The 20597-nt window shown below is 40.6% G+C and overlaps 1 protein-coding gene across 2 annotated transcripts in view; it reads right to left on the bottom strand.

Moving 5' to 3' along the window:
* RPTOR (regulatory associated protein of MTOR complex 1) overlaps nt 1–20597 on the bottom strand; it is a 313545-nt gene that overhangs the window by 178456 nt on the left and 114492 nt on the right. For both annotated transcript variants that reach the window (XM_080993602.1, XM_080993601.1), the window contains exon 6: nt 14656–14831. In XM_080993602.1, coding sequence (XP_080849728.1) covers nt 14656–14831 — 176 coding nt within the window. The remainder of the gene's footprint in view (nt 1–14655; nt 14832–20597) is intronic.

The raw sequence follows: 20597 nt of genomic DNA on the forward strand, positions 1-20597 counted from the left end.
CAAAAAAAATGTCCGGGTTCAAGCCCAAATGGAAACAGCAACTGTTACCAAGAGGACCTCATACAATGGTGAGAAAGATGAATTCTGAACCTTCTCAGGGTCACATTCATCTAGTCTCACTTCATATTCTCCAGGATTAAAGCCTGAAAACAAATTTCAGGGTTTAGCAGAAGCACAAAGCAAGCTCAGGTTCCAGCTCTCCATTGCTCTACCCCACCCCCCATTCTCCCAGCTTCCTTTCGCCTGCTGCCAACTCAACCTTCATCTTCTACCTTTCCAAGACCCATGTTTTCTTTTATTTCCTTTCGTTTGCCACACCCCTCCATCTCCATAGAATCAAAACTATGATAGAGACCCTTCTATCTGCTCAGACCTTTTGTGTGTGTTTGATGTTATGACAGCTTAGCCAAATACTGCCAGCGGCTTCACCACCTTTGCCAAATACCTAATTGCATTACAATATACATATTGATTTTTTACTTCACCGTAAACGCAGCAATCAGAGCATTACTTCTGCTCTTTAGTGTTTATTTTACACTAGTCATGCACTAACTGCTTTACAAAACATAAAGCCAATGCCATTCCTGTGCAGAAGACAAAAAAATTGTTAAGTGGCAGCCTCTCTCTGTCATCAGAGGTATGAGTTTCCGTACATTATAAAAGTGTGTATCTACTTTGCATTAATGCATAATATATTGTCCCTGCTTTGACCATATATCACCTGCTCTGACTATATATTCCATACCCTTCCAATTTTCCTTCTCATCTGGCTGACCTTGAAATGCTATAAAGCATTTTTGTGAGTGCAGTGATGACCAGTATGCATGATAAGGCCTTTTAATTTTCTTATCCATGTGCATCTTTCGCCATATCATTTTGTTTCTTATGTCCAGTGTTAGAAACTCAGATATATAAGCTGATCTCCAAATGGCACCTTAAACCTAAGTTGCAGTCACCACAATGGAATTTCTAGGCACCACTTCCCACCCAGTGGCTATTGTTGTTATTATTATTACTACCAGTAGTAGTATTTTCAACAACAAATCTCAAATCTCAAAATAAATAAAAAATCCAAAGTAAAACAAATTCAAGCTTCAAGGAAAATATTTCAGATTCTTCTCTAAGTGAAATTTTGCTTTCCCCAGTCACCAGCCTGGCATCCAGAGATCTCTGTGTGGTCATAGTTGGACCCGTGCCAGACACAAAATGTGCCTTGCACCGGGCTAATTTTGAACACTGCTTATGTCTTTAGCGATATTTATACACATTTCTTGGTAAAAAATAAAATTTATGTTTTGTTTTTGACAGCCAAAACTGGGAGAGGAAAAAGAGATAGGATGCAGACAAATGAGTAGTGGGGCTAGGAAGAACCAAGACTGGCTGCTACAACAAGTCACATCCATTTAGGGAAGAGAATATAGCTTAGTGGACTAGCATCTGCTATGCATGCAGAAGGTCTCATATTCAATATCCAGGTAGGGCTGGGGGAAATCCTAGTGTGGTGCTGCCAGTGAGTGTAAAAAAGTACTGAGCTAAATGGACTAATGGTCTGACTCAGTATAAGACAGCTTCCTGTGTCCACGCCTATAGTTTTCCTTGATTGGTTTCTGATTCCACAGTACCAGCATCCATCTAACCCATGCTTTCCTCTAACACCATCCATTAAATTTCTGCCTTCAACCTACCACTCTCTACAGTGAAGATTACCAAGCAAAAGAATGCAGGTAACCTTTGGCCAGGATCACAAATGATGCATGTTCAATGTCCTGAAACTTAGCTGCAACGTTGACAAGGATGTACTAATTGATATGCAGCTATAGGCACTGACAAATGTTAAAGACCAGCTACTTGATGGTTAATGACTCAATGGGAACATAGTATTTCCATGGAAATCTTCAGTCACCTATGACCTTAACTCACTCAGCTTATCTTTTGAAATCTGATGGAATGGCTTTAAAAAGGGTACAACAGTTTCTGGCCGCTGTAGCTCCATTCTCTTTTATTAGGGCCCTTGCAGCCTCTTCCAAGCTATACCTCCTAGGCCTCAGGATTGAACGGCAGTCACCTGCCTCAATCCAGACAGCCCTTGTCATGAGCTACCAAAACTTATACCTCGATTCAGTAGGCTTTTGATTAGGATTTGCTGGTTCAGCTGTGGCAGGCCTCCCATGTACCTAATGGGGTGGGAAAAGTGACAATGTGTCAAGTGCATCATTTGGTCTTTCTCTTTCTTTCTTTCTTTCTTTCTTTCTTTCTTTCAAAAGATGGTGCACTTCTGGGGTCAATGATATTTTCACACAAACTCTGCACATTAAAAAGCTGTCATTTTGTTCTGCCCCTCTAGGGCACTGAACAAAAGCGTATGAGCAGGATGTAAATAAAGCTGACTTCAGAAATTTCAAGGGGGCTTTCAGCTTCTTGAAGGAAACATAATAATGAATCAGGTCACTCTGCTTTTGATTAGTAAGGAAAACACCCTTTCTGGGGCATAGTCAGTTCACCATGGTATTCAGCATAATGGCACAAACTCAGCAAGCACTCACAGCTTTCATGTTCAGAGGGCTGCAACTGCCACAGGTCTGCTATCATACTTCAGAATAGATTAGTGAAGGAAATGCTCTTAGTGCTCTCCTTTAATGAGCCCCTGCTGTCTCCAGACTAAATCTCCACATGGCAAACTAGTTTATACCTGCCACTCTGTTAGGGACACTCTGCATTTTCTCTCAAGAACAACAAAGACAAAACACTTTTCTTGTGTTCCTTCTTCATCCATAGCTACTTCTGAAATAACCAGCTATGAAATAAAACAATGATGTGCTAGCATGACAGGAGGAGATGAAAAAAAAAGGTCTAAGTGTTGTATAAATATCGCGGTAAACATGGGTGACCTGGAAGGCGCACAGAGATAGCACTCAGTAAGGCCTCAGGATAAAAACCTATATTGGCAATGTTTTTGTTTCAAACTTCTTAAACAGTACACCAAATGAAACGTAGAACTTGCCTTTCAGACCACTTATCTAGAGTACTTTAAAATGCAGACACTCAGCAAAAATTAAATTCCAAATGCTTCTTTTTACTAGTCATCAGTAAGTGCCTATAGGGAAATAGGGCTGGTTAAAAGAAGAAGAAAATAGTAAAAGTCAAAGTACTGAAGAAGAGAGAGGGAGAGAGAGAGAGAGAGAGAGAGAGAGAGAGAGACAGACAGACAGACAGACAGAGAGCAGGGTCAGGAGTAAAATATATAGATAGGGTTGAAATCAAAACCTCTTGGTTCAAATCTCTACTGAACTATGAAGCTCACTATTTGTTTTTGGGGAAGATGAAGTACACTTTTGCCCACAATGCAAAACCAGGATATGAATGGTTGGCATACACCAGATGACAGCTACTTTGTTCCTCCCACCACAGAATTCAGCATTTAAGCATAGTTTCCTGTTATATGTGTGCCTGGAAACTATGGTTAACAGCTTCAAAATAAATCAGGATAGTAAGTCAACTTCAAACCATGGTTTGACATCCTGCTTTATTTTTAAGTCATTGGTCATAGGGTGTTAGGGGAGGGGTAGTACCTCTGGTGGGGGACACATGGTACTCCTGCGGTAGCTTGTCCACGTTTGGTCTCCATTCTGCACTCAGTGGTCACCTGTGGCTCCAAGAAGCCACCACCACACAACAGCAGCCATACCCTAAGAAGTGGCTTCGACTGGCTGGCTAAACCAGGTGAGGGTAGCTGATGGGTCTCAAGCCCTCAGTGAGTTAGGGACTTCCTTGCATGCAAAGACAAGTTCCGGTGGATTGAGCGGATGAAAACAATAGGGGGTCCAATGGTCGAGAAGGCACGTGTTGTAGAGGGAAATGTGGAGCAGACGGAACTCATCAGCCTGGGGAGGCAGTCACCTAGGAGAAGGAAAATTCTGACCCTAAACCAGGCTTCCTCAACCTCGGCCCTCCAGATGCTTTTGGCCTACAACTACCATGATCCCTAGCTAGCAGGACCAGTGGTTAGGGATGATGGGAATTGTAGTCTCAAAACATCTGGAGGGCCGAGGTTGAGGAAGCCTGCCCTAAACCTCTGCTTGCCTTGTGGCTATACCCATTCACGAGAAAGGCTTCGGGAGTAAACCCTGAGGAAAAATCTATATCCATTGCCTTGTGGGACATCTTTGGGAGAAGAAAGGGCTAAGAAGTAAACCCTACACAAATCTGGAGTGGTGTCCCTAAGATGGAGCCTTGCACGCCTCCTTTCAGCAACTCCTGCAACCAAACTGCTGCCAAACATATTTCTCTGCTTTCATTTCATCCAAGGCCGAGGTGGGGGTGTCTTGCTGTCTGGTCAGCCCAGGACTTCCATACACAATGCCCAGGCGTGTGTCCCGGAGAGGTCACTTTGGTGCAGTTAATGCAGTGAAAACAATATAGGAGACAGCAGTTACAAGTTACCAGTATCTGCAGCCACAGCGGGTGCTGTGATTCTCCAGTGGCTCGATTTCACCCCCAGAGGTGCACTCCATTGTCTCTCAACAACAATCACAGCTCTGGGTTAACATGCAATGGGAAACTATGGTGCTGAATAATAATAATAATAATAATAATAATAATAATAATAATAATAATTTATTTATACCTCGCCCATCTGGCTGGGCTTCCCCAGCCACTCTGGGCGGCTTCCAAAAAATATTAAAATACTGTAATACATCAAACATTAAAAGCTTCCCTAAACAGGGCTGCCAGGGATGTCTTCTAAAAGTCTGGTAGTTGTTGTTCTCTTTGACATCTGGTGGGAGGGCGTTCCACAGGGAGGGCGCCACTACCGAGAAGGCCCTCTGCCTTGTTTAACCATTCATGCACAGGGAAGAGGCTTCAAAGGAGCTCTGTGTACCTGTACATAGTTTCATGCATACCCTTGCTTACTAAACCAGGATTTTAGGCTTAGTATTATGTATGAATGTGGTTTCTGTCTATCAGCTGATCTTATTTCACAGTTTTGCTGTGATGATAAATACAACAAAAGCTATGAGAGGCAAATCATTTTGTATCAAAGCAAGGAAACTTACCTATGGTTTTTGTTCCCACCCACCTGCTACCATAACCACTGCTCTTTTCCACCCCATAGTTCAGGTGGCCTATTGTGGTTTATAGCCAGGCATGGTTTACAGCTAGTCATTCCAGTTAGTAACATGAATAAAGGAACATATTTGATTTGAACTAATGTTTTGGTTTTTTTACCTTTACAAGTACTCTGACCACAGTACAGTACTGCAGAATTCTGCAGTTTTTATGTCTAGAGGCTGATCCAGTTAAGTAATCCCCCTTTACATCTGATCCCAACAAGTTCTTTTTGATAACCAGAAACCTATACTTAATTTCTGCATGAAATTTTTTTTTGCACCATATATTTGCAAAAGGCAGACAAAACAAGCTACCAATTTTCACTGCACCACGAAAGAAGAAAAGACAAAATATAACAGCAGCATAAGCTCCCTTTCCCTTTTAATCAGAAGTGACAACTTACGCAGATTTGACGCCCTTTAAAAATACAGGGATATGGAATCATGCTGAGAGAAGCAGTGCTTAGGAGTTAAACAGCCCGCTCAAGTACATTTTATACTGCTGTACCATGCAAAATGTCCTCACATGTATCATTTCCAAAACCAGTCATTAAAGAGGTCTGAAGCTGATGTTATTGCAGAGCTTTGAATCTCAACTTGCCTAGTGGCACAAAGCCAAGCCCCGACTCTCCTTCCATAATGCCAGTAAAAGGAGAAATCAGCTAATCCTGGGTTCTTGCAGAGCTGCAAAGAATTTTAAACAGGACTAGAAAACTCAGCACAAACCTATCATTGTTGGTAGGCCTTTCATAATCAAAAAGCATCAGCAGGACAGAAGGGGAAGAAGTATCTTTTCTCTTGCACATATATACATGGATCTTATTTGTCTGAATCCCAGTAAAATTTCCCTCTTAACAAAACAGCAACTGAAAACTAAGATAACACAGAGCTTATAATAATCTTCATGTTCTCCTGACTGTCAAATTCAGCCCAAATGGGAAAAGTTCTACACATACAGCATTGCACACAAATAAAAAATGCTGTAGATATGCTTAAACGTGGCTGCATTATGTCCTATATTACCAGTCCAAAATCCTGAAAACATTGCATTGAACTGAAACTCAGCTCAAATTCAACTTGTGAGCCTGGCTAGCAGAAGCCAGTGCAAGGACTTCCTCTAACTTACTCTCGTGTAAGTGTGCACAGGACTGCAACTTTAATCTATCAGAGTTGATCTGGAGTGGGGGCAGGAATGTTGAATGATAAAATGGCAAGAGTTCACAAACTAAAACAAACTTTTCATTATGGAACGACAACTATATGTTACTTCGGTGTGGAAGAATCAGAGGAGTTCCTTCAAATTTCACCCAACAGAGGGGCAAGAAAGAACAATCAACAGTATAAGGTCCCGAGGATGATGAACTGTCCCCAGATTTCCTGTTCATATTGATTTCAGGCAAGCTGACATGAGGAAGGCGCAAGGGCCATGGAGAGGTGAATTAAAGTGGCAGAGAAGGTGACACGGGGCAGAAAAAAGAGAGCAAAAGGAAAAGGAAGTGGAGATGGAGGCAAAATGCAATACTAGTAGGTAAAAGGAAGTACAAGAGGGTGAGGGAGGGAAGGGAAAGACAGAAATATTTGGGAACATAATAGAAAAGGAAAGGAAAATGTGATGGTTTGAGCTGTGCCTCCGTAACCCTTTCACTCAACTAAGAAAGGGACTGTTACCAAGTCAGATAAGCTGGGGGTGGATTTATGCACTGGGACTCATTTTAAGGCTTAGTTCAGTTGGGGAGCTTCAGTTCCTTTGCTCCAAAAGTCTGAGAGCTTCCATAAAATGTGTGCTGCGGGCACTGTTCTCCGGAGGTGTAAAAAGCAGAGAAACATCTTTGTTGTTCAGTTTGCTTTACTGTTTCACGAAAGGTTCTACCTCCTCATCAAGCATGCATATTTTGTCACAAAAATCAATACTAAAGAAAATTTGACTCAATTCTACTATAAAACAAAACAAAAACAAAACCCCAAACCCATGTCCTTTCACTTCCATCCTGCCCCCCCCCCCCCGGCCAATATTAATCATTGCCCTTCGATATTCACAAACTACTCTTTTCAAGGCAATTGCTTTAGATAAAATCTGCCTTTGAAAATTTGCCATCTCCTGTTTAGGAAGGGGAATATCAAGTTTTCACTCATTTTCCCTTGGTAGTTACTTCTTCAAAAGTTGATAAACATATCTCGTTTTGAAATATTCTCTAAAAAAGTAACAAAACTTTGCTTTTCTCTTATCATATGCATGCCATTGCTCTTTCTTCATAGAAGTTTGATAAAAGTTTATAGGAGTAAGTTCAATTTCTTATAATGTTAAAGAAGTTCCTATTCTCATGCTATGAAGCAGGAACTAATAAACCCAGGGGGCGAACAAATCATACAGAGACATTTACTGGCACTTAGCAATTAAGTATGAGGCGGGAGTTATTTTGGACTTTTCCAAATTAGATGCTAGCAATTTTACACAATCCTGAAAAGGGAAGACATCCTACAGGTGTCTCTCAGGCTGTCATTTTAAAGTTCTCATAAAACAATCAGGGGGTGGACTTGTGAGTAAGTATAATGGGGGAAAAACATAATTCTGCTTTTTGCTGCAGTGCTGACTATACAAGGTGAAGCTCCAACAGTTTGCTGAAGTTGGGTCCCAAGGGTTGTAGCCTGCACTGCAGCTTATTAAAGGAAACAGCATTCCTTTCAGCAGGGTTTTTTTCTAGTTTTGCAGCGTTTTTACAGGGTGAAACTGAACAGCACTTTATTCAGAATGCACAAAATCATAGCAACTGGAAACATTGCAAAATTTATCATTGGTTATTCACATGACTTCTTTTATATTACTTCTTAAAGATATCGGTTCGCAATCTTGTTACACTCTCATCATTAAGTTGTGCTGAAAAACATGGACTTTCTCTTGAAGGCACACTAGTATATAGCAATTTCCACTAGTCTAAAAAACAGTAGCCCAGCTCCTAAATTTGGTAGACAACTAAAAACATACCAAGTTGCCTTCCTTGGGCAATTCAAATCTTGTGGTTGCTACCTAAGGAGCTAGGCCTGTAAATAGCCATTCACCTTTGATAAATAAGAATTAATTCTAGGGGACTGAAAAGACACCTTAAAAGGGGGGGGGGGAGAGGAGAGGGAGAGGGAGTGTCACTTGTGACCTAAAAGGAAACAAACAGAGATATTAGTCTGAACAAGTAACAAATAAGATTTTATAGAGAACTATATAGATATATATGGAAAGCCTCTTAGGAGCAAGGGGTTGATGGGTCCACCCCATCTTCACCTAGAAATGATGTTAGACCCACATGGTGCAGGTCAGGTGTCTGGGTCTGGATTGTGTAAAAGAGGAGCCATGGGTACTAACATAGCAGCATCTTCTTTCTACCACAACTGGAGATACTTGTGAGCTTTATAATTGCTTAGTTCAGAATGTAAACTTCAGTTACTCATGTCTGCCTCAAATACCAGGCAAGAAGAACAATTCCCCTCCCACTTGCAAATTTTCAGCCCTTCCTCCACCTGCGTCTACTCGCTGCTTCTTCTGTGAAAAGGGTGGGGGATGGACTCTGCTGATCCGTCAACTGGAGAAACAGTTGACTCCGATTTACGCAGAATAAGCTGAGCTATTTCCTGGTGCATTAGGGAACCATCTTCCAATCCAAGGAATACTATGGGAAGGGGGTGATTCGCTCATTGCCAAACACAGCTTCTGTAGCCCCCTTCAGCTTCACAAGAAATAACAAACAGCAGAAAAGTCTTTTCTCAGAAAGAGAACACTGTGTGAACCCACATCTCTCAAGATCCAAGCCCAGCCCTCCAATCAATGAATCACACTTGTTTGTGGATCGTATTATGTAGTTCGCTGGAATTTCAAGCTCTTTGAGCACAGCATGTTACGCTTATATGGAAAATGGAGACACACACAGCTTGGTGGAAGCAGTATTTTGATTGATTCTTTCCACTTAATAAGAGGGGAATTTCAAAACTTAACATTCACTGCTTGGTATGCAGGATATTCCTCTATTACCCATTACAACTGCAGTATCTTAGTGACCTACTTTTAGTAGAGATGGAGTTTCTGCTGTGAGAATTTAACACCAAATGCTTTGAAATGTCTACTGAAAGGTCTGTAGCCCACGTTATTAATGTGCATGCCATCCAGGCATGTGCTAAGCAATGATCTTTATATACTAATCTCAGAGTGATGCAAAATGTAAATGGACCTCCAGCCTTACAGCAAGCCGTACCTGCAGAGAATGACTCTGTTGCAAAGCACTGAATATTAAGAGCCTGTGGCATAACATGGAAGAGAATGCTTTTCTCTACCAGAATCAGTTCATTTGGGTGTTACTCGGTCCCTGCATGTCTTTCAACACCAGAAAACAATAGCTCAATTTCAAAATAAATGCTAGGCTTCCGTACAAAGATGAACACATTAATCTGGGAGACGCACTATGACCCCTCTACCCATCCTAAAAATGTCCAGTTTGTACATTTATTTTTACTGTTCTCTGAACACCTGATTTCTTTGCAGTTCAATGATACCAAGGACAGAAAAGTACTTTTTCAGAGACACTTTCTATGCCTCTGGTTGTGAGCTACGAAGCCTAGATTGGAGCGTGGGCAGCTTGCCTCAATAGCTGTTAAACTCCCTTACACAAATAATAATCTTTTATAGCATTTTCAAGTTTGGAAGAGCAAGAACTGGCAAGGGAACTGCACTCCCTACCTTCTGGTTCCTTTGAGATGTACGAGGTTTATTAATTATTTATTAATAAATAACATAAAATAAAAATAAGCATTCAGTCTGCTATCATCACTACGAGGGAATTTCACTTTTCTGCCAACAGCTTCATCCTCCTCTCTCCAATCAATCCAGGCCTTAATTACTAAATAGAACAGATCCACCGTCACCACCCCAAACTTATAAATTCCAAGAAAAGTTACATTTCATTATGTCATATACCAAGTACATTCAATACAAATAACGACTGATTACTTCAAACAAAGGAGGACTGTTTGTTTGACATTGATCCATTCCTTGATGCTTCTTGTAGTGAATGCTGAGACAGGCTGGCACTAAATGTTTAGGGTTGTGGGGAGCAAGATCCAGATGATGATGATGATGATGATGATGATGATTTATATCCCACCCATCTGGCTGGGTTTCCCCAGCCACTCTGTGCGGCTTCCAACAAAATATTAAAAATACAATACACAGGACTGCCTTCAGATGTCTTCTAAAAGTCAAATAGTTGTTTATTTCCTTGACATCTGATGGGAGGGTGTTCCACAGGGCAGGCACCACCACTGAGAAGGCCCTCTGCTGGTCCCCTGTAACTTCCCTTCTCGCAGTGAGGGAACCACCAGAAGGCCCTTGGAGGTGGACCTCAGTGTCTGGGCTGAACAATGTGGGTGGAGACACTCCTTCAGATCTATAGGACCAAAGCCGTTTAGGGCAGGGGTAGACAACCTAAGGCCCATGGGCCGGATGCGGCCCAATGCCTTCTCAATCCGGCCCACAGACGGTCCAGGAACCAGCGTATTTTTACATGAGTAGAATGTGTCCTTTTATTTAAAATGCATTTCTGGGTTATTTGTGGGGCCTGCCTGAAGTTTTTACATGAGTAGAATGTGTGCTTTTATTTAAAATGCATCTCTGGGTTATTTGTGGGGCATAGGAATTTGTTCATCTGCCCCCCCCCCATACAGTCCAGCCCACCACGTGGTCTGAGGGACGGTGGACCGGCCCACAGTTGAAAAAGGTTGCTGACCCCTGGTTTAGGGCCTTAAAGGTCAGCACCAACACTTTGAATTGTGCTCAGAAACATATTGGGAGGGAGGAAGTCAGCAGACTTCCCTTAAACGAAGGCAAAATGCTCTTGGTGGGTCCTCTTATAAGACAAGGACAAAGTCACTCTCTCCCAGCCTAAGCTGCTCAAAGGTCAAAATAGGGAAGGGAAGAGCAAGTACCAGGACTTGAATTTTTTGAAGGAAGGGCAAGAGACAAATGTAGCAGATAAAGAAAAGCAGTATCTGTTGCATCAAAGAAACAAAGGGAGATTCATTTATTCACTTAAACATTGTGGGTTGTAGCCAATGCTCTGTGGGCAGAAGGCCATTTGCACAATGGGACTTTCCTTTCCACTCCTCCGTACCCCTCCCAAATCTGCTCCAGAGGGTCTGCTAATCCTCCAGAACTGATTTTGATGGCATGCAGGGAGCTACAGGGGAAAGGAGAAGAGGAAAAACTTCAATTCTGCAAGCAGAAATATATTGCACTAACAGAAAAGTATGGTTGGATAAAAATTAATTAATTTATGACATACCCCCTCTTACCTTCCTCAATAACATGTAACAACCACTCATTTTGCACACATATTGAATATAAAGCAAAATGCTCCAATATCCATAATAAATCAGGAAAAATAAGCAAAGACTTTAAGGGTGTTTTGAATATTGCAGAATCCAGCTACAATCTAACTCCCCAATGTATTCCTTGAGCTGCAGAAATGTGGTCAAACAAGCTGCAGACTTAGAAACAATGAATATGGTAACTAGGCTTAAAAATTGTCATGGTTTATTTGCTGTGCTGTATTGACTCAGGCTCTCGTGTATAATACAGTATTATTTGCTCACTCTTCATTCAATGAATGATGTCAAAGCAAATTGAAGTTATATAAATATCATTAAGGTTGTACCACAAAACAAGACACAGAAAAGGAACAAAATATTCCATAAGACTACCTCATGTCGTATTAGAATGTTGCTGAAGGCACTGAGATGCTAGAGGTGTTATCTTTCAGATGATACAAACCCAAACCCCTTATCAACCCCGCCATAGAATCAAAGAAACAATCACAAAATCACATGAATTTATAATAAATGCAAATCCATTTCTCAGACTCAAGGCTACCACAGAAGTATCCCTCCTTAAAAACATTATGGCGCTATTTCATTTATGCCACATCTTTGGATATAGATTGATATTTATGTTTCTAAACTGAAGCCACTAAATACAGATTTCTACCAGGGACAAAGGTTTTGCTGAACTGTATTTGTACTTATGCTTAATTTGGTGCACTAAAAGTCTTGAGATAATTATATGGGTTTTGGAGGAAAGAAAATCCAGATGGGTTTTTATTCATCCTATTTAAGTTCCACAGAAATATAGCCATGAATTTCCTTCCTTCTTTATACAAAGAACTTCCTCACAGAAAAGAAAAATTTCCCATACATCAATCATATAACTTAAAAGGTCTCTCTAGAATTGCTTAAAAAAAATAATAATACTGTATATATGATTTCCTTATAAGCACAGACCCATTTTATTGTTCCTTGTTTATTTCCCTCTCTGGGATGGGGTGTATAAAAACAGTCTTGCAAAAAAGTGACTGATACTGAGCAACTATCTCAAGGAATTGTTAATATGGTAAAAATGACAAAAGCGTTTGCTGGTAATAGTCTATCAATCCACTCTACAATCACCTCCTACTGAACAGGTTAAGTAAAAGCAAACAACTGGTTTACTGTTCTGTTATTAAAATATTATAAAAACCCGCTGAATCAAAACAAAAGTCCCATCTAGTCTAGCATTCTGTTCTAACAATGGCCAACTAGATACCAATGGGAAGTCCAAAAGCAGGACATAAGTAAAATAGCATTATCCCACTCAAAAACCCCGCACCTGGTACTCAGAGGCACAACACCATCATATGGGAAGTAATATCAAGTAATTGAGGCTAGTAGCTTCTGATACAAAATGTTAATATAATGAACAATGACTAACACATATCTATTATATGAATTGTGTTATCATTTTTAATGGCTTCATAAAAATTATCAGGGTCTATCGTAGGAAAGCAATAGGAAAGCATGAAAGAAAACCCTGGCCTATATATTATATACCATGCAACCACCCTATTCAGATATTATAAATGGATTTCTACATTTTGAATGCCGAGACCTCAAAAACAATTTTTGGAGAAGTCAGGACAGAAATGTAAGATGACAGGACGATCGACACCGATGGTGAAAACCGCACATACATCACATTGGCTAGCTTATACACTAATTCATGTGAACGAGCTACACTCTGACATTTCTTCTTGGGACTTGTCAACTAAGCACTGGTTTCTTTTAATAAATAGTATTATTATTATTATTATTATTATTATTATTATTATTATTAGGTTTCCCCAGCTACTCTGGGAGGCTTACAGCATAATTAAAAACATAATAAAAACATCAGCATTAAAAAGTGTTTAGGACCTCAACATCCTTAACATTCTAATCCTCAAACTACTCCCCCCCCCCAAAAAAAATCCAAATGAATTTAAGACCACTTCACAGTAATTATTTTGAGTTCAGTGAACATAAAGACATAGCAGCATAAGGCTTTTAACTTCTGTTTATAGCAGACTGGCAACTTACCATGTGGGACTTTCACAGCTAAGGAAAATAGACATTGCAGATTTCACCAAAGGGCTGTTCCACACAGCACACCTGATTGCTCTATGCTCACCAGCACGACATCACCATTTCCTGAAAAAATATGCTAAGTGTGGATGGCATACCTTCACCTTAAATATAGCCATCTGGGAATCCTGACTGGACCAGAGCTCCCCACAACTATTTAAAAATACATGCATGCTGTTGTCCACACTTTTAAAAGTTTGCTACCAAAAGCAATTGGGTTTGTCATGTAAAGTGCAAAGCTGTTCAGAGTGGAAAGCCAGGATATGCATACAAAACTGACACTGCAACTCAACTGCAATAATTTCACAAATACTGCAAAAGCAGAAGAGCTGACAAAAGAATCTTAATTCTGCAGTGAGACATGAAAAACAGAAAGAGGAAAAGAAAGCACTGGACACTCTTTCTATTTACTAAAGCTTTAAACTTGTTTGTGCATCAGAGCTATTAGGTATCTGGTGTTCCACTTGTTTTGGTAGTGTAAACTTCTTAGAATATGCTTTCATCTCTCTCCGCCTCGGCAGAAGGCCATATCACTTCAAATTATCTTCTCTTTTGTTTATGCCTGCAAATTTTTGTACTCCATGCTATTGCTTAACTAGCTTATTTGAAGCATTTTTGTAACATATGGGTTTTACACCCCAATCCTCAAAGCGTAGTACCACTGAAAACCTCCTGTGGAATAAACGAAATATGCACAAGTGGAAGAACTTGAGGATCAGCGCTATAGCTTGTCTGGAAAACGGTCTACTGATATAACATTGTGTTGTACCATATGGTATTTCTGATTTGTGAAAAGGCAGACTATTTTAATTTCCAGCACAGTAAGTCCCTTAATCTGAGCAAACCCAAATATCCAGCTAGAATCCAAAACGTAATAAACAGAAGGATAATCAAAGCCAAGAAGGTGAAAGTATGCTTAATAAGATACTCTCCCAGATGAACACCTCAATCCTTGTAATTTAGTACTGCAGAGATATTTTAAAGCAGTTGAAGTATTTGGGTCAACAAGTCTATTAGTCCAACAGGCAAGGCTCATAGAACATGCAATATTCCTCCAAATAGCAGACAAGTCACTCACCATCTCAGTGCAATCTTGATTGGTGTAGTAAGACAGGATGTGAACAGGTCAGCTGGCAGGTCAGGGATCATCGGTAACAACTCACTGGCTTCACATGCTGCCAGTTGAATGCAATTTTTCATTGAAGGAGGCAAGGGCATCTGAGCCAGTGGATGGTTAGGGTTAATTGCAGCCACCTTCATGGGAAATTAAAACAAACAGCAGTTAAGTCTTCCTACTGATTAACTACCAGTATCTAGAAAATATTCTGGAAACAAAACTAGTTAGGAGATGCCAAAGCTCAGAGAACCATTCAACTCATCAACAATTAAATTACTAATGATACTGGTGCAGATTGAAAAGCAGAAATGAATAGTTCTAGCCTATCCAAAGGGTAACTGCTTATCCAAAGGATGCCTTTCGACACTCTTTAGTCATGGCACGGGTCATTTTTCTCAAAGGCACTACCTTAGTGGTTGCAGGAAGGTGGTTGCATAAGCTGCACAGCCTTAACTTCCGCCTATATCGGCCACACGGACAACTGAAAACCAAGATAGGGTTTAGGAATGAAGCCTAGGATACAGGCTGTTCATGTGCCTTAAGTGGTATGTTATTTAATATAATATTTTTGTATTCTACCTACACATCTTCAGTGCCCAAGCTGGCTAATAGACAATAAATCATGAAGTTACAACAATACACAATAAAGCAGCATATTACAAATGACAAAATAAAATATAAATTCAGCATTAATTTTACTTTGCTTTTAACAGAAGGGTTTGGGTTTGTTTGTTTGTTTTTGCATATTTTGTTGTGGCGAAGGCCTAAAAAAAGCATTAAGAAAGCATTAGGGGGAAAATGAGGAAAGCATTTAAAGATCAGTCAGTTGGATTGAATCCTTTGAACCCTCTTTGCTAGCACCATCATCATACCATAATGCCTAAGACCAATCCATGACGTCTCTACTCGTTTTTCCTTCATCACCCTGATTTTTTTTTTAAAACTCCAAGATCAATTTGTTTAATTTGAGACTATGATAATTTGATTCAATTTCCATTATAAAGACGTTGCTTGAGTACAAGTTTCTATAGGATGCTCAACAAAAGACTGGACCACCAAATTGGCCATTCAATGAACTACTGTAGATATCACCACCTCATTCATGAATAGTGTTATTATAACCTGAAGTAGCTCAACAGTATAAATATTAATTGGCTGAAAATTATTATGAAAGAAAAACTTCTCTGTCATCATTTGAAAATGCTTAGAAAGAAACCATACTGAAAACCAGTTTAACAGCCTTTCATGAAACTGTCTATATCTGATGCACAGTGTTTCTCCGAGAGAGTGGAAAAAAGAAGTTTCTGGTATCTCATGGGATTTCTGGTGTTGAAATTCTGGCTGCAGGGAAGCAATTGTTCCAAATTACAAATGTGAGCTGAAATAGTGCTTCCAAACCTCCACAATGGAGATCAGAAATATTAATTAGCTAGGAAAGGTCTGTATAAACTAGCCCTTACTCATATTCATATGCAAATTAGAAATAAAAAGGAGAATTGCAAGAAGATAAAACATTATGCTTGAGGGAACAGGGCAGAAGGGAAAGAATCCTTTTGGGAAAATGAATACACAGAGAGAAAAAGAAATGAAATGTCTTCTTTAACTGCTAAGATTGCATGTAGGCAGTTTGTATGGATCCTTTCTCAAAGCTCAATTTTAAAATGGGCCTTTGATGGTAACCAGCTTGGAAAAAAGAAAACGTTTTTTCAGAACACTCCACAGCAGTTGGTCACAGGAGAAATTTCAAAGCAAGTCCCTAACACTTCAGTAACCAGAAGAAGAGCCAACATAGTGAAACTACTCCAAAGCAGGAAATTGCTTCCCAAGGTCTGAATGACATCACTGGTATGAATTGAGAACGGTTCATTCCCTGTTTGCCATGAAAGCTGAGCCACAATGAGAGACAGAAATAACAGAAACGTCAAACAGCTTGCACATACTGATGTTCGAAACAGACTCTTATCCTAGTAATAGTGCTGTCATCATCCAACCAACCAGATTTCACTACAATACAACAGTTACTGAGAACAAACAAAGCTAGGCAACGTGGCTATGCCTGCTTCCCAAAGGCCAAATGCTGCTAACATTTTTGAGCCCAAGGGCACACTGGGAATTTTGAGAGTCAGCTGTGGGCATCACCACCTCTGGTTGCTTCTCCTCACCCTTGATCAATGTCCCCGCCCCACAGACAGAGAGAAAACACATTAACATGACTGCATACATGTTTTTGGTCTCATCATGTTTAAACAGTAAAGGTAGAGTAAGTACCAAAGTACATATTTTTCAGTATAAAACTATTTTGAAGAGCAAACTTCTAATTACCCCTATACATTTAAAGAAGTAAGCATCTTAAACCACTGTCTTTTCAGCAGTAGATATTACAAACCAGTGCAGTTACAGAAAAGTAAATATTAAACCTGCTAATTTAAAGGAGATAACTTTCAATAACTTTCAAATCACTTAAAGAATTAAGCATTTTTCTGCAATGTGCTTTTATATTACTGTTAGGGAAGTAACCCCAACCACACTTTGCTCGATCTTTACTTAAAGAGTTCCTTAACCTGACTTTCAAACAGTAACAAGTAGTGCTGTTCCATACTAAGCTTGTAATACAAAGCAAACTCAATGAAAACTGAGTTGTTCCTATGGTGAATATTCCACATTTACAACTTTGCAAGGTTCCGAGGGAGATTAATGGTGGTAAGAGGATGCTGCTGAAACTGAAGAATGGGATTTGGGTGAGGTGGTAGCTAACTTGCATGTAGTGCTATGTCATGTAACCCACACTGCACTCCACAACGGAAGCATACCTTTATACAGTCTTAAGGCTGCTCTCTGCACCATGTACCTCTTGAAGACAGCATCAGATTCTCTCACAGCTGATGCCATGGTTTCAGCCATGTGTTCACATGTGTACTACGTCAAAACTTGACAGTTCTGAAATCTCTGTTGAGGTTTTTGGTCATCAAGCCCATAAAAAGTTTATGCAATTCTATTTCCAGTGTCCTTAGTGGTCTTAAGTAAATTCTTGGCAAGCTGCTGCTGATCCACCTTCCTCCTGTTCCTAAGCCTAGCTGACCTAGGTCAGTGGGCCTCCTTCGCATGAGGAGCGCTGCCTCCACTTCAGCATATTTCTCAAGGACAGTGCACTTTTCAGGTTCGTCTTGTTCATCTGTGATACCTAAAGATCCTGTAAGAAAGAGGATAATTAAATAATTAGAACTGAGGGTGCTTCAGAGATGATGGTAAGTTCTTCTCTGGCAGTCAGCATCCCAAAGATGACTTTAGATTGGGAATGGAGTAAGCTTACCTTGAGAGAGATCCCTAGAGTGAGTATGCTCCAAAGCAGGAATGGCTCTCTGTTCAAATCCAAAGGTGGAGGAAGGGGTTTGTCTGTCAAGGCCTGCTGGATGTCAAGTTTTGCTGAGTCAACCATCTGTTCTCCAATGTTGGTCTTATCTGACAGGATCCTAAGTGCCAACACATTGTAGGTAAGGTACTTCCAGTGGGTTGCCTTCTTGAACTCTCTTCCCGATACCAAGTCCAGCAAAATATGCTGATGTTCCTCCTGAGTCTGCTATGGCTCTCACTTTTCCTCTTCATACTTTTAAGATAGAAGAATGCTGAAGTCTTCATTCTGGAGCAACACTGTAGACCCTATTGGTGGTAGAGCCCTTTGATACACCATGGTGTTGTTTGACGGTTGCTCTTCTGATGGTATTATCTTCATCTCCTCAGAGATAGAGCTTGGACTAACCTTGTGCTGCAGACATGTTGTCACCCTATACGTGGTCAACCCAAGCAGCTTTGTCCACTTTGCATGGAAAAGCCAGGATCCAGGGGCACCTGGACTGCTTTTAACCGTACAAGCACAAGGCTTGGAGCTGTAAATGCCGAGGGACAGGAGTGCTAGGCAGTGTTGGTCTATGCAGAATTGGTAGCTCTCCTTGGCCAGAGAATCCAAGGGTGGGAAAATGGGTCTGCCTTGTCTGGCCAGAGGACAATGGTGCAGTGATGGGGCTTGACTGAAGGTTTCCTTTGCAGTTGTTCTAAAATTAGCCCTCTGACACTTGATTGGGAACAATGTTGTCACTCCATGAGGTGTAGCACAGAGTCACATCTTTCTTGTCTATAGAAGACTGCTAATCACTGAAGAGCATCATCCTGGACCCAACTCCTGAGTGTTTGCTGTGGGTAGTGATTTCCTTCTTTCTCAGGGCATTCATTTTCTTCCTGCACTAGACAGCATTCTGATTGTATCCTTGCTAGCACATCTCATTGGAGAGCCAGATGAGCACAGTATCCTTCCTATACCAAGGAACCAGTTCCTCTAGGACATGTGGAAATGGCCACTACCACCTTCTCTTCTATCCAAGATTTTGCTCTTAGCTTCTGGGAGGCCATCTGTTGTTGAGAATCCAAGGGTGTAAGGCAGTGTTTCCCAACCTTGGGTCTCCAGCTGTTTTTGGACTACAACTTCCATCATCCCTAGCTAGCAAGACCAGTGGTCAGGAATGATGGGAACTGTAGTCGAAAAACAGCTGGAGACCCAAGGTTGGGGAACACTGGTGTAAGGGACTGGGTTTCTTCATCCATCGTGGAGAGTGTCTGCAACTCATGGTATTTACAAGCCATAGCTGAGATTCACTGATGTGTCCTTGGGGTTCCCTTGAGTGTGTGTGTGTAAAACAACAAAAACAAAAAAAACCCCTACCAGTGGCATAGAAACACCATTTGAGAAAACCAGAAACAAATGAAAGCTCACCCCAACATCAGATGAGGGGTTGTCAGATAACAGACATCCCTGCACCAAGTCAATTGTTCTCTAAGTTCTTGAACAAAAGATGCTAATTATCCTTAAGTTGCAAAGTGTAATCAACAGGGTATGAAGGGTGGGGGGAGGTGTCAGGCTTTGGTGCTGATTGAAATTATTCTTACCCTGCTAGGATGTCATGGTGCTACTTTCAGAAGTACAAATGTTTTAAACCTTAGTAGTTTTAAATGTTTTAATGACTGCATTATTAATTACCCCCACCCCAAAAGCTATTGCTTCATTTCCCTCTAAGCAGCTTTTAATAAAAGTACTTTTGGCTAACTATCATTATGCACGGTTCCATTGTGCACTGCTGCTTTCTTATTCATCCTTTTATAGATGCTAGCTGGACAGAGGTCCCTTTGCACCACAATATGAAACTGTCTGCCTTGCGGGAAAGAGCTTGTCATGGAGAAGTGGAGCAGGGAAAAGCAACTGTTGTTAGGCAGAGTTCGGAGTAAAGTCTTCTTCAGGCAAAGCACTACAGAGAGCAGCTTCATCTTGGGAGTGGTTAAGTTTTCCATTCCTTTCTTCCTTGCAAATCTGCAGCTCGGCAAGCAACTTGAGTGCAATGGCTGAACACGCCACACAGTTTACATATAATGATAAGCCACAGATAAAAGAAGCCAGAAATTGTAGGCCAACAATAAACCATGACTTATTATCATTGTTTGTTTGTGCTTAACAAACCATAGTTAAACAGCTAGGCGTGAGTTAGAAAATCAAAACAAACCATGGTATAATAACCCTGGCTGAGTACTACATACGAGCCAGGCCATTATTGTTCTGATCAATCTGAAGGTGAAGAATTTGAAATAGAAGACACATAATAGGGCTGATTTGTAACAAGTGTATGCACTTATTACACATTAACCAAGATCCTATTATTCAAGTGAAAGTAATTATAAAAATTGGGACACACATCCATTTATCTGTGAGCAAATTAGTATCCCCCATCATAATGTAAAGAGCCAATACTGTGCAATTCTAGCACTAATTGACTCTTGAATCAAGGGAGTCCTGATTCTTGAGGGTTTTTTTCTCACTCACCCAAACAACAAGCAATAGATATCACGCAGAGCAAAAGTTT

The sequence above is a fragment of the Podarcis pityusensis genome (genome assembly GCF_964106645.2).
Source record: "Podarcis pityusensis genome assembly, chromosome: 2".
NCBI classification, from domain to species: Eukaryota; Metazoa; Chordata; class Lepidosauria; order Squamata; family Lacertidae; genus Podarcis; species Podarcis pityusensis.